The 23957-nt window shown below is 37.5% G+C and overlaps 1 protein-coding gene across 2 annotated transcripts in view; it reads left to right on the plus strand.

Annotated features, from left to right (window-relative positions):
* The window catches only part of Ralgapa2 (Ral GTPase activating protein catalytic subunit alpha 2), a 310629-nt gene that overhangs the window by 187761 nt on the left and 98911 nt on the right, over positions 1–23957 (plus strand). For both annotated transcript variants that reach the window (XM_090351922.1, XM_090351923.1), the window contains 8 exons: positions 1452–1562; positions 3258–3326; positions 6090–6227; positions 7656–7839; positions 12571–13342; positions 14084–14155; positions 19376–19499; positions 22498–22653. In XM_090351922.1, the coding sequence (XP_090208048.1) occupies positions 1452–1562; positions 3258–3326; positions 6090–6227; positions 7656–7839; positions 12571–13342; positions 14084–14155; positions 19376–19499; positions 22498–22653 (1626 nt within the window). The remainder of the gene's footprint in view (positions 1–1451; positions 1563–3257; positions 3327–6089; positions 6228–7655; positions 7840–12570; positions 13343–14083; positions 14156–19375; positions 19500–22497; positions 22654–23957) is intronic.

Raw genomic sequence — 23957 nt, forward strand, 5'->3', positions numbered from 1 at the left:
GATTGGAGGGTGCATGGGGAGAGGAAGGGAGAGAGGAAGGAAGGAAAGATGGAAGGGGGCCTGGGGAGCATGGCCTAGTAATAGTGTCCGCCTAGCATACACAAAGCCCTGGGTTCATTTCCTCAATACCACATAAACAGAACAAAAAAGCCAGAAGTGGCTCTGTAGCTCAAGTGGTAAAGCAGTAGCCTTGAGAAAGCCCAAGGACAGTGCCCAGGCCCTGAGTTCAAGCCCCAGGACTGGAAAAAAAAAAAAACTTAGGAAGAAACAAGGAAGGAAAGAAGGAAGGAAGAAAGGAAGGAAGGAAGGAAGGAAGGAAGGAAGGAAGGAAGGAAGGAAGGAAGGAAGGAAGGAAGGAAGGAAGGTAGGAAGGTCTTAGTAGTGATCAGTTCTTCTGGAATCTAGATAGCCTGGGAAGGCTGTAAAGAATTCCTCTGTACTTTACATTTGCCTAGCACTTGCCTGGTAGGGGCAGTAAACAACTCTTCTGTAGAATTACTGTTGATCACTTTTTTCCTTACCTTCTACATGTGTGTGTGTGTGTGTGTTTTTACTGGAGTGCTAAACACTGATTTTTTTTTTTAGCATTGTTTACGTGGCACACTTGTCAATGGATGTCTGCTTCATGGACCTTGTAGTAAGGATTTTCTAGAACAGTGATACAAAGTTATTGACAAATCTTTGAGCAACAGATAATGAAGTATAGAGAGCCAGGTAAAAATCCCCAGCTTCTTGCTAAGGAGAGAAACATGGGATACCCTTATCCCATTCATTTTTCCCCAGCATGTTCAATTATAAAATCATAAGGACAGCACTTCTGACATTCATCATTCACAAGAAGTAAAAGCATCCAGAAGAACTTAATGTGGCCCCAGAACAAACATTCTGAAGAGGCATCAGAATCTTTCATTATCTCATGGTGAATGACTATTGTAATCTCTAATTTTACACATTTCCTAGTATATTACATATGTGGGTTGTTTCATAGAATAGAAAATCATTTAGTCAATCTGTTTTTTCATGTGTAAAATGAAGATAGCATCTACCTTACAGAGCTGTCAATGAAAATGTATCAATGAGAATGAATTTAATTCTTGTAAAAAGTTCAATATATAAGAGGTATTCAACAGTATATCCCATTTTAAGTTCCTGTAGCCAAAAATATTATTTTTATGATCTGAATAAGGAAAATGAAATTACAATTTAGATTTCTAAATTAAACAATGCTATTTTATTCTGTGAGAAACTTGTTAAAATTATCAACACTAGACAAAGCAGTGATAGGATGATAGTTTGGTTATACATAAACTGTTAATTAGTCATAGTTCTTACCAATTTCATGCAAAACAAAATAATGTATATGGGATTGGGAATAAATAACAATTTTTTTCTTCTCAAGAATAATACACCTGTTGTTACATTATACTTTAGGATTTTGCTCTCTTTTGTAGTTTCCTAACAAAATTGTGGCTCAGATGGCTTGTGATGTTCTTCAGTTGCTTGTTTCCTACTGGGAAAGGCTTCAGATGTTTGAAACTGCCCTGCCTCGGAAGATGGCAGAAGTAAGTCTTTTTCTTGTAATGCTAAAACACATGCGTGTTTTTTTTAACTTATTTGATATCTAATTATTTATAATCACTCAAATAAAATAATGGTTAGAGAACCAAGTATTAAGTTCTATCATAAGTCCTATTTTAAGATCAAGTTGGCTGATTATTCTCAGCTGCAAGTCTAGGCACCAAGTAAAGAAGCCAGTAATATTCCAGAGCAGAGGCTGATAGTTGGGGAATTTAAAAGACAGTCATAACCTCTACAAAGAGATCTTTTGTAGACTGTGCTTCATTCATCGAGAGTAATTTGGATGGTGCCAACAAGGAACAGGCAGCTGGTTATGAGTGCCCTCTGTGCAGACTGGAGGGGACGGCTGTTGTATAAAGGAGGAATCTCTTCCAGACTAAAGCCCTGGAACATGCTTTATGCCATAGCATGATTACCCAGCTATAATGAGATTATTACTGTAATAATCTCTATGGGGTAATTGGCAGCAGGGGGAAGCAGAGGGAATAGGAAGAATCACTTATCATAGCATTCTACATGTGGGTTACCATCAAACATGCCTTGCTTAAACTTGGGCAGGTACTCTCATTCAGGTGCCTGTGCTAAAGCACGTATATGTGCTATGTTTTATCACTACACATTTTTAAACAAAGCCTGTTCTTTACACGTCCAATGGTGACTGAGGAAATTTAATTTGTCCCTGTGAGGAATTACAGGGAGAGAGAAGTGATGTTGATTTATTTCCTCTTAGTGCTAGACAAATTTCACTAGACAGATCACTTTGTTCTCTCAGAAAAACATTGAAAGTCACAAGTCACCTTAAGTGACCTGGAGTACAATAGTGCTTTCTCCTTAGGTATATAAAATATAAAGTTGAGTTTTAGGACAATTGTATAACCTATCAGTATCATTTAAGAATAGGAATACTTTTGAGAACAAAAGGGGTATGGTTATACCAAGATAGCAAGTGTGCACCTATATAATTTATAATAATTTTATTTATTTTATTTTTTTTCCAATCCTGGGGCTTGAACTCAGGGCCTGGGCACTGTCCTTGAGCTTTTTCAAAACAAGTTATCTTCCACTTAAGCCACAGTACCACTTTAAATGAAAACATTTCCATAATGTTTGGTGTTTTAGTTTTTGGTTTTTGGTTTTTTGTCAGTTGTGGGACTTGGACTCTGGTCCTGGGCATTGTCCCTGAGCTCTTCGGCTCAAGGCTAGCACTCTACTCCTTGAGCCAAAGTGTCATGTCCTGTTTTCTGGTGGTAAATTAGAGATAAGTGTCTCACTGACTTTTGTACCTGGGCTGGCTTTGAACAGTGATCCACAGATCTCAGCCTCCTGAGTAGCTAGGATTACAGGTGTGAGCCACTGGCATCCAGCCCATAATGATTTTTGACAGTACCTTTTACTTTACTGTGGGAACTATGGGGCTGACGGTGGAAGTTATATGAACTACAGAGGGAAATATCTTTTTCTTGGGGGCTCCCAGGTCCCCTACCAGCAGAATAGAGTGGAAACCAAGTGTAGGTCTCCTAATTTTCAAGATTCTACCCACAACTTCCTTGAAGCTTATCATACTTCAACAGTGATAGCACAAAGCTGGATTTATTTAGAATGTTACCTTGGGACTCTTAACATGTGACTTCCAAACTATTATTATAGTCTGTTTGATTAAGGATTTACCTTTTATGCAGATTCTTGTGGCCACAATTGCTTTTCTTTTACCAAGTGCTGAATATTCCTCAGTGGAAACAGATAAGAAGGTAAGTGGAACATTAGATGACTTTTCCCTAGTTAATTTTTAAGTGTGAGATGGAATGATAAGTAATATTATAGATAGTGATATTCTTAATAATACTCTTATACATAGGCCTTCACAGTATCTCCTATTGAAAAAAGAGAGAGCATGTTTTCATTGGGTATCAGTGGCTTGTAATCCTAGTACTGAAGAAGCCGAGATCTGTGAATCATGTTTCAAAGTCAACCAAGGCAAGAAAGTGCATGAGACTCTTTTTTTTCTATTCTTTAGTAGTAGCAGTAACAGTAGAGATCATAGTAGAACTGTAGTAGTATTGTAAAGGTACAGGGGGTGGTTTATTTTCTTTTTTCTTTTGCCAGTCCTGGGGCTTGAACTCAAGGCCTGGGCACTGTCCTTGGATACTTTTTTGTGCAAGGCTAGTGCTCTGCCACTTGAGCCACAGCACCAGTGGCCTTTTCTGTGTATATGGTACTGAGGAATTAACCCAGGGCTTCATGCTTGCTAGGCAAGCATTCTACCACTAGGTCATACTCCTAGTGCAGAGGGGTTTTAATTATATAAGTAAAGTAATCGATACATTTCTTTTTTCATTTTTTTTACTTTATTGTCAGAGTGATATAGAGAGGGGTTACAGTTACATTCATCAGGTAGTGAGTACATTACTTCTCGAACATTGTTACCCTTTCCCATGTTTTTCTCCCAATTTCCCTCCCCTCACCCTTTCTGCTCATCTTGTCTTCCCCTTCCCTTTATCTTGCCTTTTTCAAATAAATAAATGTATATACAATATACCAGGTACCAAAATCAGATACAGTAACAACATGAGATAAACCATAAGGGAAAAAAAGAGAAAAGAAATAGTCTTACATAGTATATTATGAACAACAATTACAAAGATAAACCTCTTGTTTCTCTATCCTGGAGTTCATTTCACTTAGCCTCATTCTATATGGCCATATGTACATAGCTTTTGAGCTGTTGTGATCCTCTGACATATACTAGTTGTTACAAATGGGGGAAACCATGGAGCCTATGTTTCTTCAGATTTGGCTTACTTCACTTAATATGATTTTTCCAAGGCTTTCCATTTCCTTATAAATGGGACGATATCATTCTTTCTGATGGTAGCATAGAATTCCATTGTGTATAAATACCACATCTTCTTGATCTGTTCATCTCCTGAGGGGCATCTGGGTTGGATCCATATCCTAGCTGTGGTAAATAATGCTGCAATGAAGATGGTTGTGCTGGCAGTTTTAGTATGGCCTTGTTTCTGGATATTCGGGTAAATACCAAGGAGGAGGATTGCTGGATCATATGGAAGCTCTATGTTTAGTTTTTTGAGGAATCACCACCACACAGCTTTCCATAATGTTTGAACAAGTTTACACTTCCACCAACAGTGCAATAGCAATCCCTTCTGGCCACATCCCCACCAGCATTTGTTGTTATTAGATTTCTTGATTATGGCCAGAAATCAGTGAGTACATTTCTCATTGAACATTGTTATGTCTTCCTCATTTTCTCCAGCTTTTCCTCCCCCACCTACCCCCTAACAAGTTGTAAAATTCATTTCCAATATAGTTTCTTGTGAGTATCATTGTTCCTTTGTCTCACTATTTCTGAATTGCCCTTCCCATCCCCAAATCACATAAATTTATTTACAATACAAAGGGTACCAAAATCAGAAATGTGACAACAGGGGATAACCAAAGGTGAAAAAAAAGAAAAAAAATATGAAAAGAAAAGAACAGCATACAGAATACTAAGAATAAAACAGCAGCAACAGCGGGCTGGGAGTATGGCCTAGTGGTAGAGTACTTGCCTGGCATGCATGAAGCCCTGGGTTCAATTCCTTAGTACCACATAGAAAAAGCCAGAAGTGGTGCTGTGGCTCAAATGACAGAGCACTAGCCTTGAGCAAAAAGTGTTCAAGGACAGTGCCCAGGCCCTGAGTTTAAGCCCCCAGGATGGCAAAAGAAAGAAAGAAAGAAAGAAAGAAAGAAAGAAAGAAAGAAAGAAAGAAAGAAAGAAAGAAAGAAAGAAAGAAAGAAAGAAAGAAAGAAAGAGAAAGAAAGGAGGGAGGGAGGGAGGGAAGGAAGGAAGGAAGGAAGGAAGAGGCACTCTTGTTTCCATATCTTGTAGTTCATTTCGATTAACATCGTTTTATAAGGTCATATGTACATAACTATTGAGCCATTATAATCTTCAGTTAGAGCTACCCTAGACATGATAATTATTACAAATGAGGGAAAACAGGCATTCTATGTTTCTTTGGGTCTGGCTTCTCAATATGATTTTTTTGCCAAGTCTTTCCATTTTCTTACACCTAGGGCTCTATCATTCTTTCTGATGGAAGCATAAAATTCTATTGTGTATATATACCACATTTTCTTGATCCATTCATCCACTGAGGAACATCTGTATTGATTCCATGTCTTGGCTCTGGTAAATAATGCTGCAGTATACATAGTTGTGCTGATAGCTTTAGTGATTCCTATCTTCAATTATCTACCAAAAAGCTAGAAGTGGAGTTGTGGCTCAAGTGGTAGAATGCTAGCCTTGAGCAATAAAGCTCAAGGACAGCACCCAGGCCCAGAGTTCAAGCCACAGGAGCAGTACAAAAGCAAAAAAATACTGATTTCTCTATTTACCCACCTAGCATGTGTGTGTCCATTGAATAATTAGTTTAAGCAGAGACTGTTCTCTCAAATAGTATTACATGTAGTAAGCTTTAACATAGTACTGGACTTACTTCTTCTTCCAGTTCATTGTGTCCTTGCTCCTGTGCCTCCTGGACTGGTGCATGGCATTGCCAGTGAATGCACTTCTCCATCCTGTGTCTACAGTAGTTCTGGAGGAACAACACCCATCCCAGGCCCCCTTGCTGGATTATATCTACAGGGTGAGTCTCCATCTGGATTTTGGAGCACAACTGCAGACCTATATGTCCAGAGTTACCAAATTGTGTTTTGTGCATTAATTTATTTGTGCCCTTTGGAAAAGATTTGTCCTGGGTTGAAACACTTAAAAGATATGTACAATTTAGTGAATGAAAACAGAACATACTCAGCTATATACAAGCAAGTTAAAAATGTTATCAAGTAAAAGATAAGTGCAGGGCCGGGAGTTTGGCCTAGTGGTTAAAGTGCTTGCCTAGCATGCATGAAGACCCGGGTTCGATTCCTCGGTACCACATACATAGAAAAAAGCCAGAAATGGTGCTGAGGCTCAAGTGGTAGAGCTCTAGCCTTGAGAAAGTCCAAAGACAGTGCTCAGGCCCTGAGCTCAAGCCCAGGACTGGCAAAAAAAAAAAGTGCATTTTTATATAACTACTATCTTTAATCTGGAAAACAACTGCTGTTTGGCAGAATACCCAGTGTTTATGAAATATAATCTGTGTCTGCTAAAGAATGGAATGCTTGGGCTGGGAGTTTACCTAGCATGCATGAAGACCCAGGTTCAATTCCTTGGCACCACATACATAGAAAAAGCTGGAAGTGGCACTGTGGTTCAAATGATAGAGCTCTAGCCTTGAGAAAGCCCTGAGTTCAAGCCCCAAGACTGGCAAAAAAAAAAAAAAAAGAATGTAATGCATACATGAAAAAAATATTTAGAACATTTAACAAAATCTGTTTATCGAAGGAAGAAAACAGTATAATGTTTCCAATAATCTGTTGACCTTTAAAAAGCCTCTAAACTTTATTTTGCTCAAGGCTAGCACTCTACCACTTGAACCTCAGCGCCACTTCTGGCTTTTTTTCTATGTATGTGGTACTGAGGAATCGAACCTGGGTCTTCGTGCATGCTAGGCAAGCACTCTACCACTAGGCCAAACTCCCAGGCTAAACAATAAATGTCGCTGTGCAGTTTAAAAAAAAAAAGCCTCTAAACTAAGTGAAAGGTTCTAATCTTCAGCAAATTAACTAGCATTAAATTTACTTTTATTAAATTATATTTTAAAATTTGTATTCCATCAACCGTTACAACTCATGGAGTTCAAGCTATACTAACATAAACTCATGAACGGTTATTAAGCTTGAGGGGTTTACCCCACAGCTTCCCTTCACCTCCTGATTTTTGTGGAGGGAGTAGGACTCACATCAAAGAGCAAAGTGGGTCATTTTTCACCTTTGCTTTTCTTTTGTTCTGGGAACATACTTATTGTCATTTATGAGAAAGAAGCAAAATGAACTTTTCTATTAGCAGGATGTTTAAGTATTCACTAGAAGCAGCCCTAGCACCTAATTGAAGTTAGTTGGATCTGGAATGGTGAAGTTAGTGGATCTGGGATGGTGGCATTCAAGGTGCCATTCTCATCTGTTTTCCACAGGTTCTGCACTGCTGTGTTTGTGGATCAAGCACATACACCCAGCAGAGTCACTATACACTGACCCTGGCTGACTTGTCATCCACGGATTACGACCCCTTCCTACCACTAGCAAATGTAAAGAGTTCCGAGCCAGTTCAGTACCATTCGTCAGCAGATTTGGGAAATCTGCTGACTGTTGAAGAGGGTGAGTATTATTTCAAATGTAAAATCTTGTTGGGGGGAAAAAAAGGAAAGGTTGTAGCCTTTTTTTTTCCTATGCTTAATGTGTTCTGTTTTAACACACCTAGTTGTTAGAGTTGAAATCTCAATTTCTAGAATCCTCTCATGGAAAATTCTGTCTCATTTATTTTTTCTGTTACTTCATTTCTCCTTTTTTTAAAAAAAAGTCTTAGCTATTTAAATAGCTTTGTATTGTGGAGTGCCAATATATCTCATAGCCATGAATGACACACATGACTGATTTTCTATTTTCAAGGAGCTCTAGATCTACTGGGAGAGATGGAGAGTATTCAGAAAGATTCTAAGGACCAGTAGCACCATGTTAGCTTTCCATGAAGAAGAACTGAAGCTAAAATTACTAGGATGAGCAGGCCTTGAAAATACCACAGAATGTTCCTGATTAGGAGATGTGCATGAAGAGAGAAATTTATTTGTCACCATTGTAGAAGGATCTGCTTGTAACAGTGACCATTTTAGTGACAAGAGATTGTCAAGGGCTTCTAAATGATCTACAGATATATTGTATGACTTGATAGAAGGATATTTCAAGTTTTTTTGTTACTTCTCGTAACTACATATTAAATTATCGATTGTCTCAAAAACTTAAAAACAAATCTGGATGTGGAGTGATAAACATCCATGGAGATTGTATGATTTTGTTAGCTTAAAATCTGGGCCAAGAATAAAATCTTGAAGATAAAAATATCCTTTAGGATAAAAGAAGTAAGTATTTGTCACCAGGGTAACAAAGTAAGAGAAATGGAAAAGAACCAACAGACACGTTTCTAAAGAGGTCAAAGAAAAAAGTAAGTGGTACTGAGGAAGGTCAAAAGTTCTAGGTGCTTTAAGAAGCTCAAGTCAAGGAAGGTGAAAGAAAGTATTTGGCTGTGGGTTTTACCAGAATACTTTGTGCAGGGTGGCTAATCCAACCCAATAATATTAGCCAGTGGGCCTGTACAGTGGATCGTTCAACCCCAGGACAGGCACTTTCTCATTTCTTTTATTTGCCTTTGGTGGAAAGGCTAAGGCTGGATAAGGGTAAGGGCACAAGGTGTGTTTGCAGAAGTGTGGCACGTAGAATACTGTTAAAGGCCTAGAATGAAAGAGGAGGCAAGATGAGGATAAAAAAGAGCAAGGACTTGGGCTGGGATGTAGTTTGGTGGCAAGGTACTTGCATAGCAAGCAGAGTGTCCTTGGTTTGATCTCCAGTACCAAAATAGAACAAAGACCAAAAAAAAAAAATGCAGTTAAGAAGGTAAATAACAAAATAGCAAGGACTTGAAATCTGATAGTCCAGGTTTTAGTTCTATTTGGGAAATGAGTAAACGGAAGTGATTTTTTTTTCAGGTATACAGTCAAACATAATAGAATTTGACCCAAAAGTGATAACAATCAAGTCCTTGAAGTATATTATTTACTCAGATTTTACTACTAAGTAGGCTAAAGACTGCTGTTTTGAGGTGTGCAGGTGGCAAATATTATGTGGTACATTGCAGGTTGTCTACCTTCCATTTACTTAATTATGTACTTGTCTTTTTCATTAGTTCTACTAACAATATCTTCCTCACATTTTCTCATGAGAAGTATTTTTATTAAGTAGTCAAAGTAATTCTTGGTCTACTTCTTTTTTGTTTCTTATCTTTCAATCCATGTCTTAGAAGAAATTAACTTACACACATCCCACATTGCTGTCCCTGAAAAAGTTTAGCCATTTATTATATCATGTCATTTTAAGTTACAGAAGATTCATAGACTAATGGGGAAAAAAGGCAATGTACACTTAATTATTTTACTTGATTTTCCATAAAAACCTCAGGACCATATACAGGCAGACATTCCCAATTCCTTTTTTAATAATTTTTTATTGTGATTAATAGAAGGGATATATTATATTCACCAGATAGAAGGTGAATAACTTCACAGCCGGGAGCTTGACCTAGTGGTGGAGTGCTTGCCCAATTCCTTTTTAAATTTATATATTTCATTTTGAAATTAAAATTATTTAAATGGATTATCTGCCATAAAGCAATGTATGTTCATAGAGAGCAAACAACTTTAAAATTGAAACACAAAACAAAAATGAAGTCTTCAATAAGCCTTACATAGTTTCTCAGATATTATTTTCCAGTATAGGTCCATAGTACTAAAAGTAATTGCTTAAACCTCAATGGCTAAGAAGTTTTAGTGCTTTAACATGTGAACTAACTAAAAAAAGAAAGAGCCTTAAAAACATATTAGCACATATAGGTACTCTTGCTGAGTAAGTGCATTCTGCTAAGAATGAAAAGGATGAATAAAGATAACCTTTAGATTAAATAAAATATGGGCATTTTTTTCAATCACTGTCAAAATTCATCATTCATTACAAAATTATTTCTAGTCTGATAATGTCTATGTTAAGCAGTAATATGTTTTAGCAATTATTGATTCTTCCATAGATCATTGCCTGCCTTGATATATTTACTACTTTTAAATAAAATTACAAACACTAGACACAGTAAAGCCATTGATATCAAGCCTGTCTGCTCAAATTGTTCAACATTCATACTTTATTGCTTGAAACAGAACAAGAGGAGCTTTAGAAAATAAAAATCAAAGGATGACCATAATACTGGTTTTACATTTTCCCATGGATTTTGAAAAATAAAAATATGTGTTGTCTTATTTAAAATAATTTTTGAAAGTCATGAGGCTTTTTTTTTTTTGTATTAATGGAATCCAGGTCAGGGAACCCAGTGAGTGAGTCAGAAAAGAGCATTCATTATTTCATAAATGTTCCTCTTCCTCTGTTTTCAGTACTAGAGTTATTTTGGGTTTTTATTAAATGTCTCATTATGTCATGGTTTATGAATCCATTTGTATGATTCCTGGTTGTTTTCCCATTATAGAACTCAGACATGTTCACAAAGTATACATTTATGTTACCCTCAAATTAAAAGCATAACCTACGTGAGTAAGAGAAGATAAAAGTTGTTTCTCTAATTGTTAGTTTCTGCCATGACCTTTATCAAATTGGCCTTATGTTTAGAGATGATACATGTTCTGTTACAGCATTACTACAGCTTTACATTATGGAATCATCAGTTCTTGACTACCTCTGGGTTTGCTTTTTCTAATATTAACATTTCTTGACTTTAGGCAATAAATTTCTTAGAAATCATTATTTCCAGGATTGAAAAAGAATTTGATTTCAGAGATAGCTATAGATGACCTTTGCTTCTAAGAAATGAATTTTTATATAAAATTTTATTTATTATTAATACATATTTCATGTTTATTAAAAATAGTAAGAGAGACTGGGGATATAGGTTAGTGGTAGAGTGCTTGCCTACTATACATGAAGCCTTGGGTTCAATTCCTCAGTACCACATCAACAGAAAAAGCTAGAAGTGGTACTATGGCTAAAGTGGTAGAGTGCTAGCTTTGATTACAAAGAGGCTGAGCACAGGGTGACTTGGGAATAGTGCCCAGGCCCTAGAACTGGCAAAATAAATAAATAAAATAAAAATAGTAAGAAATCAAGAAAAGCTCAAAATAATCATATTTTTTCTTAACATCATCCAGATTTCTTAAAGGATTTGATTTTTTTAGGATTTATAAATGATAAAAAATATATATTATAAATAAGCCATTTGGGTTTTTAATGGACTTTTTCATGAAAAGGCATAGAGTTTTTAATGTTTGGTTTTTCATACTGTGAAATTAGGAACCAACTGTTTCCTAAAGCTTTAAGCTCAAATTATAAATATTTGAAAAGAGTAGGGTTTTTGTTGAAATTTAAGGTTTCACTTTCACTTGTTCTTAAGTTAATGTTTTAATATTTTTATAAATTTAGCAGATTGATATTCTCTAACAACTCTCGGTTTTAATATACCTACCTCTCATACCTTATTTTACAAGGTTTGTTCCTCATACATATTGCTGTCAAAGTAATTTATACATTTAAACACTAAAATATTGTAAAATCAGGTGCTCTTGCACATTTAATAACCAGCTTACAAGTATTACAGCCTTCTAAGTATCTCTATGATTTACTAATATAACAGATTCTCTTAAACATTTAAAATGTGTGAACAACAAAACATAAGCTAACCCAAGATTATCAAGCAAACTGTTTCCAATCTAAGCAGTCAGTTTTGGTTCATTTCCTTAAGGACCCTTCTGGCCCACTCACCAGCCCCACAGGTGCCCCTCAAATTGAGGATTCTTTTTCCTTACCAGGACCCCCGAACCCTCAACTTTTTTTTTTGCCAGTCCTGGGGCTTGAACTCAGGGCTGAACACTCTCCTTGGGTTTTCTTAAGGCTAGTACTCTACCACTTGAGCACCACTTCTGGCTTTTTCTGTGTATGTGGTACTGAGGAATCAAACCAAGGGCTTCATGCATGCTAGGCAAGCACTCTACCACTAAGCCATGTTCCTGGCTCCTAACCTTCAACTCTCAAGCATAAGAATGTATCTCTTTTACTTTTTTCTGTATCTGTAGATTTTCAAGTCTTATTTAGAAGCTAATGTTCACTATAAGTTGACTCCCCACAGTAGTCCACTTTCATTGTCATTTAAAATATTCTGAAAAAAATCAGAATTAGTGTCATTTAAAAAATTCAAACATTTGAAGTATAAAGTGAAATCTGATGGTGTTAATTTTAAATCTTTACTCCCCCCCACTGCCCATGGTTGTTTCCCCCCTTTTGCAGAGAAAAAGAGGAGAAGCGTGGAATTGATTCCCCTGACTGCCCGCATGGTGATGGCCCACCTGGTGAATCACCTGGGCCATTACCCCCTCAGGGGAGGCCCAGCCATGCTGCACAGCCTTGTCAGTGAAAACCATGACAATGCCCATGTGGAAGGTGCTGAGCTGTCTTCTGAAGTGTTCAGGAGTCCAAACCTGCAGCTCTTTGTGTTTAATGAGAGCACCCTCATCTCCTACCTTCAGACACCATCAGAAGGGCCATCTGGAGCCTCACCAGGGAGCGCCCTGTCTGACGTAAGAGTCATCGTGAGGGATATCTCAGGGAAGTACTCTTGGGATGGTAAGGTTTTATATGGACCTTTGGAAGGCTCCTTAGCACCAAGTGGAAAAAATCCCTCATTTCTCATTTCGGGTTGGTGTCATCACACATGTGAACCTCAGAAAGACTTTTCTGAGATTGATGAGGATGATGATGTCCTTGACAAATTACTTGAGAACATTGGCCATAAAAGTCCTGAATGCCTTTTACCATCACAGTTAAATCTAAATGAGCCTTCCCCTCCTCCGTGTGGAATGAACCATGACCAAGAGAAGGAAATCATTGAAGTTATTTTGCGCCAGAGCACACAAGAAGATGAATATGTTCAAAGATGTAACTCTGATTCTGCAATGAAAATCACCAGCCAAGGGCAGCCCTCACCTGTGGAGCCCCGAGGACCCTTTTATTTTTGTAGGCTATTGCTGGATGACTTGGGAATGAATTCTTGGGACAGAAGGTAATGATACAAGCTTGTCCTTCAATTAATATGCCATTATTATTTGATTATTCTTTTCATCAATTTGAAATTAATGGTAGAAATTTAAAATTTTCTTGATTTTTAACATTTGCAGATTATTTTCAGATACCAGGTTAAAACTAGAAAGGAAGTTAATTTTGTTATACTAACATATAGATTGAATCCCAAGCTCCAATTACATATTTTAAAGAATATCCGGCTTTTTTGTGTGTTTTATTTTGTTACTTCTCTATCCGTTTTGTTTCTACTTTAGCACAGATTCAGATGGACTGCAAAGGTGAATAAATCACTGTATAATCATGCGTCCAATGAGGGAGATGAACTTGACACAATTGTGAAAATGATGAAGTGATGTAGTAGGTCAAGAAGAATGATTCAATTCAGTGTTAAGATTCAGGCAGCAGAAAAGTTGAGTTTGAAGTGGTCCCTGATAATGAAATGACATTTTTAAAGACAGAGATGGGGAACAGAGATATAACATATGCACACAGGAACATACTCATTACCTGTGGAGACATTAGTGCCTCTAGATGGATAGGAATGGGATATAGTGAGAATTTTGAGTTTTCATTGCCTACAGAGCATAGAATTCATTCTAAAGATTTTCTTTCACATTACTGATGAAGGTAGTAGATAAATAGGTAATAGACAGATTTGTTAATTGAATAATTTTACTGTGATCATGTGATTTTTCTTAAAACTTTTTTCTTTGTTTTATAGAAAGAATTTTCATCTGTTAAAGAAAAATTCAAAGTTACTGAGAGAGCTGAAAAATCTGGATTCTCGTCAATGGTGTGTGAAAATATATCAAACTTTTTTTTTCTATTTATCTTGATGTATGTTTAGGTGCCAGAGAGAATTGTTGATGTAAGCACACCTTCAGAGACACAAAAATGTAGTTCTATAACCTACAGTCTATTCGCATTTGCATAGGCCAAGCCTTTGGTTCAGAAAAATTCAAGCTTTCTACAGGGCAGTGCATGCCACTAACCTATATTTTTGACTTGGGTTGCTTTGGCTGGGTAGCAGCAAGTGGACATTCATTCTCATTAACTGTCAAAACTACCTGCTTTTTCTAATGAGGAAATAGAGATTTACCTGATTTAAATACTTGTCACCTGTACCATAGTATTCAAAGCTATATAAGACTTTATACTCTATGCTGTGACATTCTGTAATCTTGGCTTTCAAAACCATCAAAATCAAGACTAAGTATAGTCCTTATTACATAACAAATATATAAATCTTAAAAAGAGTAAACTTTTTCAGTCTTTAATTTAAAAAAGAAACTGCATAGAAAAAAAGAAATTAACAGAACAAAACATATTTGAGCCCTTCTTCTTGCCTTCAAGAATCTCCTAGTATTCCCCCAACTCTAAAGAGAAATTCAGGTTATTCATGCTTGTTTTTTTCAGCTCTTCCTCAAATATTTATTCACTGCAGTTTTATTTTATTTATTTTTCTTTTTTGCCATTCCTAACACTTGAACTTAGAGCCTGGGCAAGGCTAACACTCTACCACTTGAACTATAGCATCACTTCTGGGTTTTGTTTTTGTTTTTTTTTTCTGTACGTAGTACCAAGAAATCAAACCCAGGGTTTTGTGCATGCTAGGTGAGCACTCTACCACTCGTCCACACTCCCAATCCTTTCAGTACATTTTCATAAAATCTTGCATACATTTGAGCTTTATGTTTTGAAAGGGTTGTGGAGTAGCAAGGAGGAGGAAAGAAAAATAGCAGAGTACAGTTTTGTCTGGACAGGTCTTCTCTTGGCATTCAGTAAAATAATTACAGCTCTTCATTTCTCTTAAGTGCTCATTTATACACCCTTTTTCTCCCATTTTAAGGCAATTGCTTCTCTTGCCTGACACTGTTATGGCTTATGACCTGCTAGATAAATATTTTCACCATCATCTGTGTTTCGGTGACTTTTGTATGGTCTTAGTTGTTTGTTTTTGAGTTCTGGTCAAAACTCAAAAGTGATGCCTGCTTAAACTTGTTGTGTCATTGTTATTTGTATATCAGGTTCACAACTGTGATTCTTCAATGATTTGGATTCTTGAACTAAATAGAAAAAATAATAGCTAGTAAACTCCATTTGTAATTTTTTTACTTCTTGGCAGATGACTTTATTACAAAAAGTGGTCCATTTGTCATGTTACTAAGGACCAAACAGATCAAATGAAATTGTACTTAGACATAGCTGTCTTTTTACTCCTTCAAGAAGTATTAAGAAGCATTCATTTTATATGTAAGAATTAAGAGTATACATTTTCTTTCTTCCTTCCCCCTCGCCCATTTTCTTACTTACTTTTTTACCTTCCCACTTGTTTCCTTATCACTCCAGCAGGTTCCTGTAGCCACATACATGGTGAAACATGAGCTATTCAGTGTATATTTCTTGAGCGTTTGATACACAATTAAAAGAAAAGAAAAGCATAGGATTAAATGATTCCTTTATAATGGTACGTGGGGAAATAAACCATTCTCAGTCAAGATACAACTCCATTGCCATTTTTTTTGCCAGGCCTGCGGCTTGAACTCAGGGCCTAAGCACTGTCCTTGGGCTTTCTCAAGGCTAGAGCTCAACCACTTGAGCCACAGCACCACTTCTAGCTTTTTCTATGTATGTGGTACTCAGGAATCAAACCTTGGTCTTCATGAAGGCTAGGCAAGCACTCTACCACTAGGCCAAACTCAAAAGCCAAGGGCTTTTGCTGGGTGCTGTGAAGGAAACCCCTCAACATTTTTTTTTTTTTTGACAGTCCTCAGGGCTTGAGCTCAGGGCCTGGACACTGTCCTTGAACATTTGCTCTCTGCCACTTGAACCACAGCGCCACTTCTGGCATTTTTTGTGAATATGATGCTGAGGAATCAAACCCAGGATTTCATGCATGCTAAGCAACCTCTGGCTTGTTCTCCTCCTCCTCCTCCTCCTCCTCCTCCTCCTCCTCCTCCTCCTCCTCCTCCTCCTCTTCCTCCTCCTCCTCCTCCTCCTCATCCTCCTCATCCTTCTCCTCCTCATCTTTTTCTTTCTTCTTCTTTCTTCTCTTCGTGGATCATTTGGCTGGGACTCTGGACCTGGGTGGGGTCCCTGAGCTCTTCAGCTCAAGGCTACCACCCTTCCCTTGAGCCAAGCCTCACTTCCATTTTCTAGAGGATAATTGGAGATAAGAGTCTTGTGTACTTTCCTGCCCAGGCTGGCTTTGACCCTTGATCCTCAGATCTCAGCCTCCTGAGTAGCTAGGATTGCAGGTGTGAGCCACCACGCCAGGTTCCTCTGGATTTTTCTATAAATGTAGTACCAAGAAATCAAACCCGGGTCTTCATGCATGCTAGGCAAGCTCTCTACCACTAGGCCAAAATCCCAGCCCTCCATCTCCATTTTAAATGTCTTCATTCTAGATTTATCCAATGTAACTTAGAGGAAAAGATATGACTTTTAAAAAATGCTTTAAACTTATTAGAGATAAAGAACTTGTTATTCTTTACACATTCTTCATCTGATTCAGTTTCATGCTTATTGCTATCATTCTTTTTCTCCAGGACAATGAATACTGAGTTCTCTGTGGAAATTTGATTAACTGTTTCTGAAGGGCTCAGTGATTCACTGTCTTTTCCCTCTTGTCCTTCAGTATTAAACAAGCAGTTATTTGGGTCCCCAACTCAGATATTCAAGCATGTACTAAATTATGCCATGCTTCATAGTACTAAGTGACTATGTTGATATCTTGTAATTGTGGCCAATTTGTTGAATGTTAATGCACTTTAGTTACATGAGGTGCAATTGAATTAGCTCCCTGGGGTGCTGTTGGAGTAAAATATAGCTTTGAGGAACTGATTGGCAATTCTCTGCCCCTTGATTAACCTTCACTTAAAACCCCAGCTCCTGGATATATTGTCTTATTGATATCTAAATGCCTATCAGCTTATTCTGTGGTAAATGGTATTTTCAAGATTTTCTTCGAAAAATTCTGAAACTAAGCCTGGTGCTTTCTACTGTAAGAACTCTGGACTGCCCTCTACATTGGTCAGATAGCAGACAAGAATATATTTTGTCCCTCATCTTTTTCTTAGGATATTTGTTTCTAATACTAATTCACGCCACTATTAACAAGGAATGTAGTAGCTTATTCTAAACAAAACGTTAGGAAAAATAGACAATGTCTTGTATTTGTTGTCCATATACTGTATAAGATGTCTTACATAGAAATCACCTTGGGTTCTCCCTTTTAAATATGAGTGCTTTCTTGCCCCCATGTGGTGAAGTGGATTATAAAAGAACACTTTTTTTTCATTTGTTGTTTGTTTGTTTGTGTCTTTAAATATGACAACAGAGGAACCTGAACTATTTTGATCTATTCCTAAAAAGAAAGAAAAATTTGTTCTAATGGGAATAAAGAAATTATTGGTTTCATGAATTTGTGTTCTTGAATTACCTAGTCCTTCATGCATTGGTTGTGCAGCTTATGGATATGAAGTGCTATTGATGTTGTAATTACCATTTCAAAAGCCTACCTCTAATAAGGCCAGACACAGTGTCTGTATCCTAGCAGGCTTTCTGTGATACTAACATTTTGGAGGATGTGAAATTTGATGAATGTTTACAACTAAAGGTCACCTTTCCTCACACCCACATCAGTCAGTCCTCGCCGTTCTGTCTTAGTTCTTTGAGCTTCTGTACTGAGTTAATGAAGACTCAAAGACCAGGAAAAGTTGTGATTTAAAAAAAAAAAAAAACCTACACTTGGAGACTAGGCAGAGACATTTTGGATAAACCTGAGGTTGTTTTTATGTATGCCAAATCTATAGAACTGAGAATAACCAAATGCTAAAGGATTTTAAATATGTAGAGATAGCTACAGAAATAAATCAGGTAACTATTTGTTTTCTCCTCTTCAGTCTTTTAAGGTAAAAGTTAGTGTATCTTTCAAGCTTCCAAATTATTCATAGTTCTTAGGATGAGCTAGTCTGATTCTAAGTGCCCCTTGTCAGTGTCACTAGGGTCATAAATAATATGGCAATTTCATAACTCCCTGCTCTGCGATGACAAGTTTTCTGCCTTCTGGAGTGTGCTCAAGCCATTTCTACTGGTGTTCACAGTGCCCTGCTGTGGCTCAGCCATGAGCTGAAGAGCTCAGGGACAGTGCCCAGGCACAGAGTTCAAGTACCATGATGGACCAAAATTACATATATATGTAATTATATACATATATATATATATATATATATATGGTTTATGTAGCCAAGTGTGGTTTCCTTGGGTAGCTGTCCACCCAAGCAAACAAACTCAGTATAAGCAGAGTGCAGGATTGTATATCCTTTGGGAAAGAAAATATCCAGGTATTTTCTGCTTGTTATTTCTCCTAAACTGTGACACATTTGATACAGTTTCATTTGAGGAAATACCCAATATCTTTATCTGAAAGTATGTTATAGATCTATGCCCAATTCATATCTATTTGAAATTCTTTACAAGATGATGCTGTTTATCAAAAATGAGGTGCTCTGACATGTTTAGTGAATGTTTTGTCTGAGTATGTGCTTCTATGGGTCTTCCAGTCTTCTCTGCTTGCTCTGTGTGTTTCTTTTTTTTCCAGAGTTTTTCTTCTTCCCTTCATCCTTTTTATTTATTTTTTATTATATTGTCGGGGTAATGTATAGAGGGGTTATAGTTACATTCGTCAAGTAGTAGGTGCATTGCTTCTCACACATTGATATCCCTTCTCATGTTTTTGCCCCTATTTCCCTCCCCTATCCTGTGTGTTTCTTATTTAATTTTCTGTACCCAATTTTAGCTGCTCTGTCAACGCAGGTTATAATAATTATACTTATCTTTAGAGTAGTTGTGGAAAGTAAATGAGATTGTGTATCAAACCATCTTAGAACAGTGATCGACTCTAGGAGGTTCCAATAAGATGGGAGCTTAATAATAGACATCATGTTGTTGGCAGCAGTAAAATAAAGCTATATTGAAGAATTGTAATTCATTTAAATTTAAACTTTTATAGTCGCGAGACACACAAAATTGCAGTATTTTACATTGCTGAAGGTCAAGAAGACAAGTGTTCAATCCTGTCCAATGAAAGAGGAAGCCAAGCATATGAAGACTTTGTTGCTGGTCTTGGATGGGAGGTAATTAATTTCATTCAGTAGTTTATTAACTAGCTCTATTTACAGATTTGTATAGTATGGATAAAGTTCAAAAAATGAAGAAGGTATTTGAACTTTGCATCTTCTCTATTTGATAGTCATCTTCATTATTACACAAGTGAATATTAATCTCCTCTTAATATTTTTTCATTTGCTTTGTAACAGAATTAAATAGTGAGGTGAGCTTACCAAGACACATACAGTTTATATAGAGAGACAAAATGGGCTGAGCCAGATGCGGTGGTTCACCCCTGTAATCCTAGCTACTCAGGAGGCTGAGACCTGAGGACCTCAGTTTAAAGCCAGCCCAGGCACTTAAGTCTGTGAGACTTTCTTTTTTTGCCAGTCCTGGGCCTTGAATTCAGGGCCTGGGCACTGTCCTTGGGCTTTCTCAAGGCTAGAGCTCTACTACTTGAGCCACAGCATCATTTCAGGCTCTTTGTATGTATATGTGGTACCAAGGAATTGAACTCAGGTCTTTGTGCATGCTAGGTAAGCACTCTACCAGTAGGCAAACTCCTAGCCCCCATAAGACTCTTTATCTCCAATTAATCACTAGAAAACCAGAAGTAGTGCTGTGGCTCAAGGGGTAGTGCCATAAACTTAAGCTGAAGAGCTCAGGGCCCCACAACTAACAACAACAACAAAAAAGTGGGCTGAGCAGTGACTTTGCCATAATATGGAGATTGGAGAAGAAAGCAATAACTTGATAGATGAAAGATTAAAAAGGGAGTTGGATAAAGTCAGAAGTTGAAATGAAGGTAGAATATAGTAGCCATAATGGTTTTCTATCATCCCATTTTCCTAACATACATTCCCAAGATGGTTGATATTAAAAATTAAGAGTTTTTTATTTACTGAATAATAAATTGATATACTAAACTGATATATAGACATGAATATATACATAGACATAAACACATACTTGTCTCCTAGGAACATAAATAGATAGATGGATACATAGATACATAAATGCATAGATATCCTCAGAATCTGTAATGGATTCAAAGAAGTCAAAACGTGCAAATCAAAATATCTAATATATTTTTTCTTTTTTCTTGGGCTAATGGCAGAGAGGTTACAATGATATTCGTCAGGTAGTAGGTGCATTACTTCTCACACATTGATGCCCCTTCTCATGTTTTTGTCTCCATTTCTCTCCCCCACCCCTTCCCAATCATCTTATTTTTCCCCCTTTCCTATTTCAAATAAATAAACATGTATACAATACACCAGGTAACAATGTCAAATATAGTAACAATACGAGATTAACCATAAGGGCAAAAAGTAGAAGAGAAATAACATAGTACATTAAGAACAACAGTCACAAAGATAAAGCTCGTATTTCCATATCCTAGAGTTCCTTTCATTTAGTCTCTTCCTGTATGATCTTATGTACCTAAGTTTTGAACTATTGTAATCCTCTGCTAGGAAAGTACTACATGTGTACTAATTATTACAAATGAGCCTATGTTCCTTTTGGCTGTTTGCGTGTGTGTGTGTGGTATATAACCATACACACTTGCTCTCATGTGGGCTTTAATTAGTCCGGAGGCTTTAATTTGAGACCTGGAAACTGTCCCTGCTTTTGTACACAAAACTAGCACTCTGCCACTTGAGCCACAGCTCTACTTCCAGCTTCTTTTAGGTTGTTAATAGGAGATAAGAATCTCATGGACTTTCCAGGCTGACTTTGAACTGCTGGCCTCATATCTCAACCTCCTGAATAGCTAGGATTATAAGCATGAGCCACCAACATCCAAGTAGGTTTTATTCTAGGAGCCATTGTGCTTGTGAAATATCAAAATGTTCTTTCAAAGTTACTTTTTTTTTTGCCAGTCCTGGAGCTTAAACTCAGTGCCTGGGCATTAGCACTGAGATTTCTTGCACAAGGCCAATGCTTTACCACTTGAGCCATACCTATACTTCAGCTTTTTTTTGGTAATTAATTTGAGAAAGAGTCTCACAGACTTTTTTGTCTAGACTTGCTTCAAATTATGATTTTCATATCTCAGAATCCTGAGTGGCTAGAATTACAGGCATGAACCATCAGCACCAGATCCTTTTTTACTTACCATAGAATATATTAGTTATTTCACACATGCTTTGGTTTATATATTTTTAAAGTATACTTAGTTAGAATTTGAGAAAAGCTAGAACATTAATTAGAGGGTATATGGCCCAGAAGAGATTTTTGTTTTGTGTATGATTTTTTTAAATAGGTGCTTTACTGAAAGAAAAATCATTTATAACAAATTAAATTTAGATTGAGTCTCTCAGAAGTTATGCTTTAAAATGAATAACCTCACACTTGGAAATGGTGCAAACTGGAATGACCTTTTGATGACACTTTAGGGATGACTGCTAAATTGTGTAATATTTGTACCCCTTAAAGATTAGTTAATGGGGTTTGTTTATTTGCTTGTTTGCTATGTTAAGGATCTAACTCAGGGCCTTGCACATGCTAGGCAAGTATTTCACCACTGAGCCACAATAAGCTAACTCTTAAAATTTTGATAGTTATTTTCTTTAGTTAGAAGGATTACAGAACAATTTCATTTTTACATTTCTTTTTCTTTTGGTTTACCGTGGGGTTTGAATTCTGGGCACTGTCCCTCAGGTCTTTAGCTCAAGGCTAGCACTCTGCCATTTTGAGCCACAGTGCCACTTTTGCTTTTCTGATTGTCAGTTGGAGATAAGAGTCTCACGGACTTTTCTGCCAGGGCTGGCTTTGAACCATGATCCTCAGATCTCAGCTTCCTGAGTAACTAGGATTACAGTTGTGAGCCACCAACATGCAGATACATTTTTAATGTTCTTTGTTTTTTAATGTTCTTTATTTCTATAAAATTTTAATCTTATGAAAGAAATATGTTGGAATGAAAATAGATTTTTTTGTTCTAAATCTGTGTTCCTTCTAATGAGTACAAACAGCTCAGAATTGACCCCTACTCTTTTTCTTCTATGTACCTTTCATTAGGTGGATCTCTCAACCCACTGTGGATTCATGGGTGGCCTTCAACGCAATGGCAGCACAGGGCAAACTGCCCCTTACTATGCTACCTCAACTGTGGAAGTAATTTTCCACGTTTCTACTCGGATGCCATCAGACTCAGATGATTCACTTACCAAAAAGGTAAGGTGCCTCTTTGGGGACAGTATGGAGCTGTCCAGGTGGGTAGGTAGGATTCACTAACACTGACTAAATACCAGGTCTACTGAACACTGAGGAAACTCTCTACCTTTTTTTTGTGTGTGTGGAGCTTGACTTCAGAACCAAGGCACCATCCCTAAGCTCTTTTTCTCAAGGCTAGCTTGAACTCTGCCACTTGGAGCCACAGCTCTACTTCCAGTTTTTGAATGGTTAATTGGAGATAAGAGTTTCATGGGATCTTTTCTGCCTGGGCTGACTTTGAATAGTGATCTGCAGATTGCAACCTCCTGAGTAGCTACAATTAGACAGACATGAGCCACTGCTCTCTGAACTCTTCTTTAGGATATAGTTGTGGTGAATGTAAAATACTATCTTGGACAAATTTAGGTTCTGACACTACAGGCTTGGAAAAGGAAAGGGCTTGAAAGGTAAGATTTTTGGATCTTCTCTAATAGTACCTGGCAGAAATGACATTTTTACCCCACAGATTGATGAGGGCCACAGTGTATAATATCCTACATTCCAAAAGTACGGATAGAGCACTGGGAAAGCAGTCCTTCCCAGGTTTGCTGGTAGTGTGTTGAGAGCATCTGCCAAAATGATAGGCTCAGATGTGCTGCTGTCCCATCTTTGCTGCTCATTCTTTTATTCTTCTTTAGTTTTGTCCCTATTGGGTACTTTCCCCTTTTTCAGGAATCTTTTTTTTTGGGGGGGGGGGGGACAGTCCTGGGCTTGAGCTCAGGGTCTGAGCACTGTCCTTGGACTTTCTCAAGGCTAGAGCTCTACCACTTGAGCCTCAGCACCACTTCCGGATTTTTCTATATATGTGGTACCAAGGAATCGAACCCGGGTCTTCATGCATGCTAGGCAAGCACTTTAACCACTAGGCCAAACTCCCAGCCCCATACTTTTCCCTTTTAATAAAAGAGTTTGCGGGGCTTGGAGTTTGGCCTAGTGGTAGAGTGCTTGCCTAGCATGCACAAAGACCCAGGTTCGATTCCTTGGAACCACATACATAGGGGGAAAAAAAAAAAAGCTGGAAGTGGTGCTGAGGCTCAAGTGGTAGAGCTCTGGCCTGGAGAAAGTCCAAGGACAGTGCTCAGGCCCTGAGCTCAAGCCCAGGACTGGCAAAAAAAAAAAAAAAAAAAAAAAAAAAAGTTTGGAAAATAAGCCAGCCACTCCTATAAGTTTCTAGAGGAGTAGAAAGTCCCAGTGCAGTTGTGATTTGTATTCATCTTACATGTGAGCTTGAGATGGAACCTGGCACCCCAACCTCATACCCATTC

The sequence above is a fragment of the Megascapheus bottae genome, chromosome 18 (assembly GCF_031878675.1).
Source record: "Megascapheus bottae isolate mThoBot1 chromosome 18, mThoBot2.hap1, whole genome shotgun sequence".
Lineage (NCBI taxonomy): Eukaryota > Metazoa > Chordata > Mammalia > Rodentia > Geomyidae > Megascapheus > Megascapheus bottae.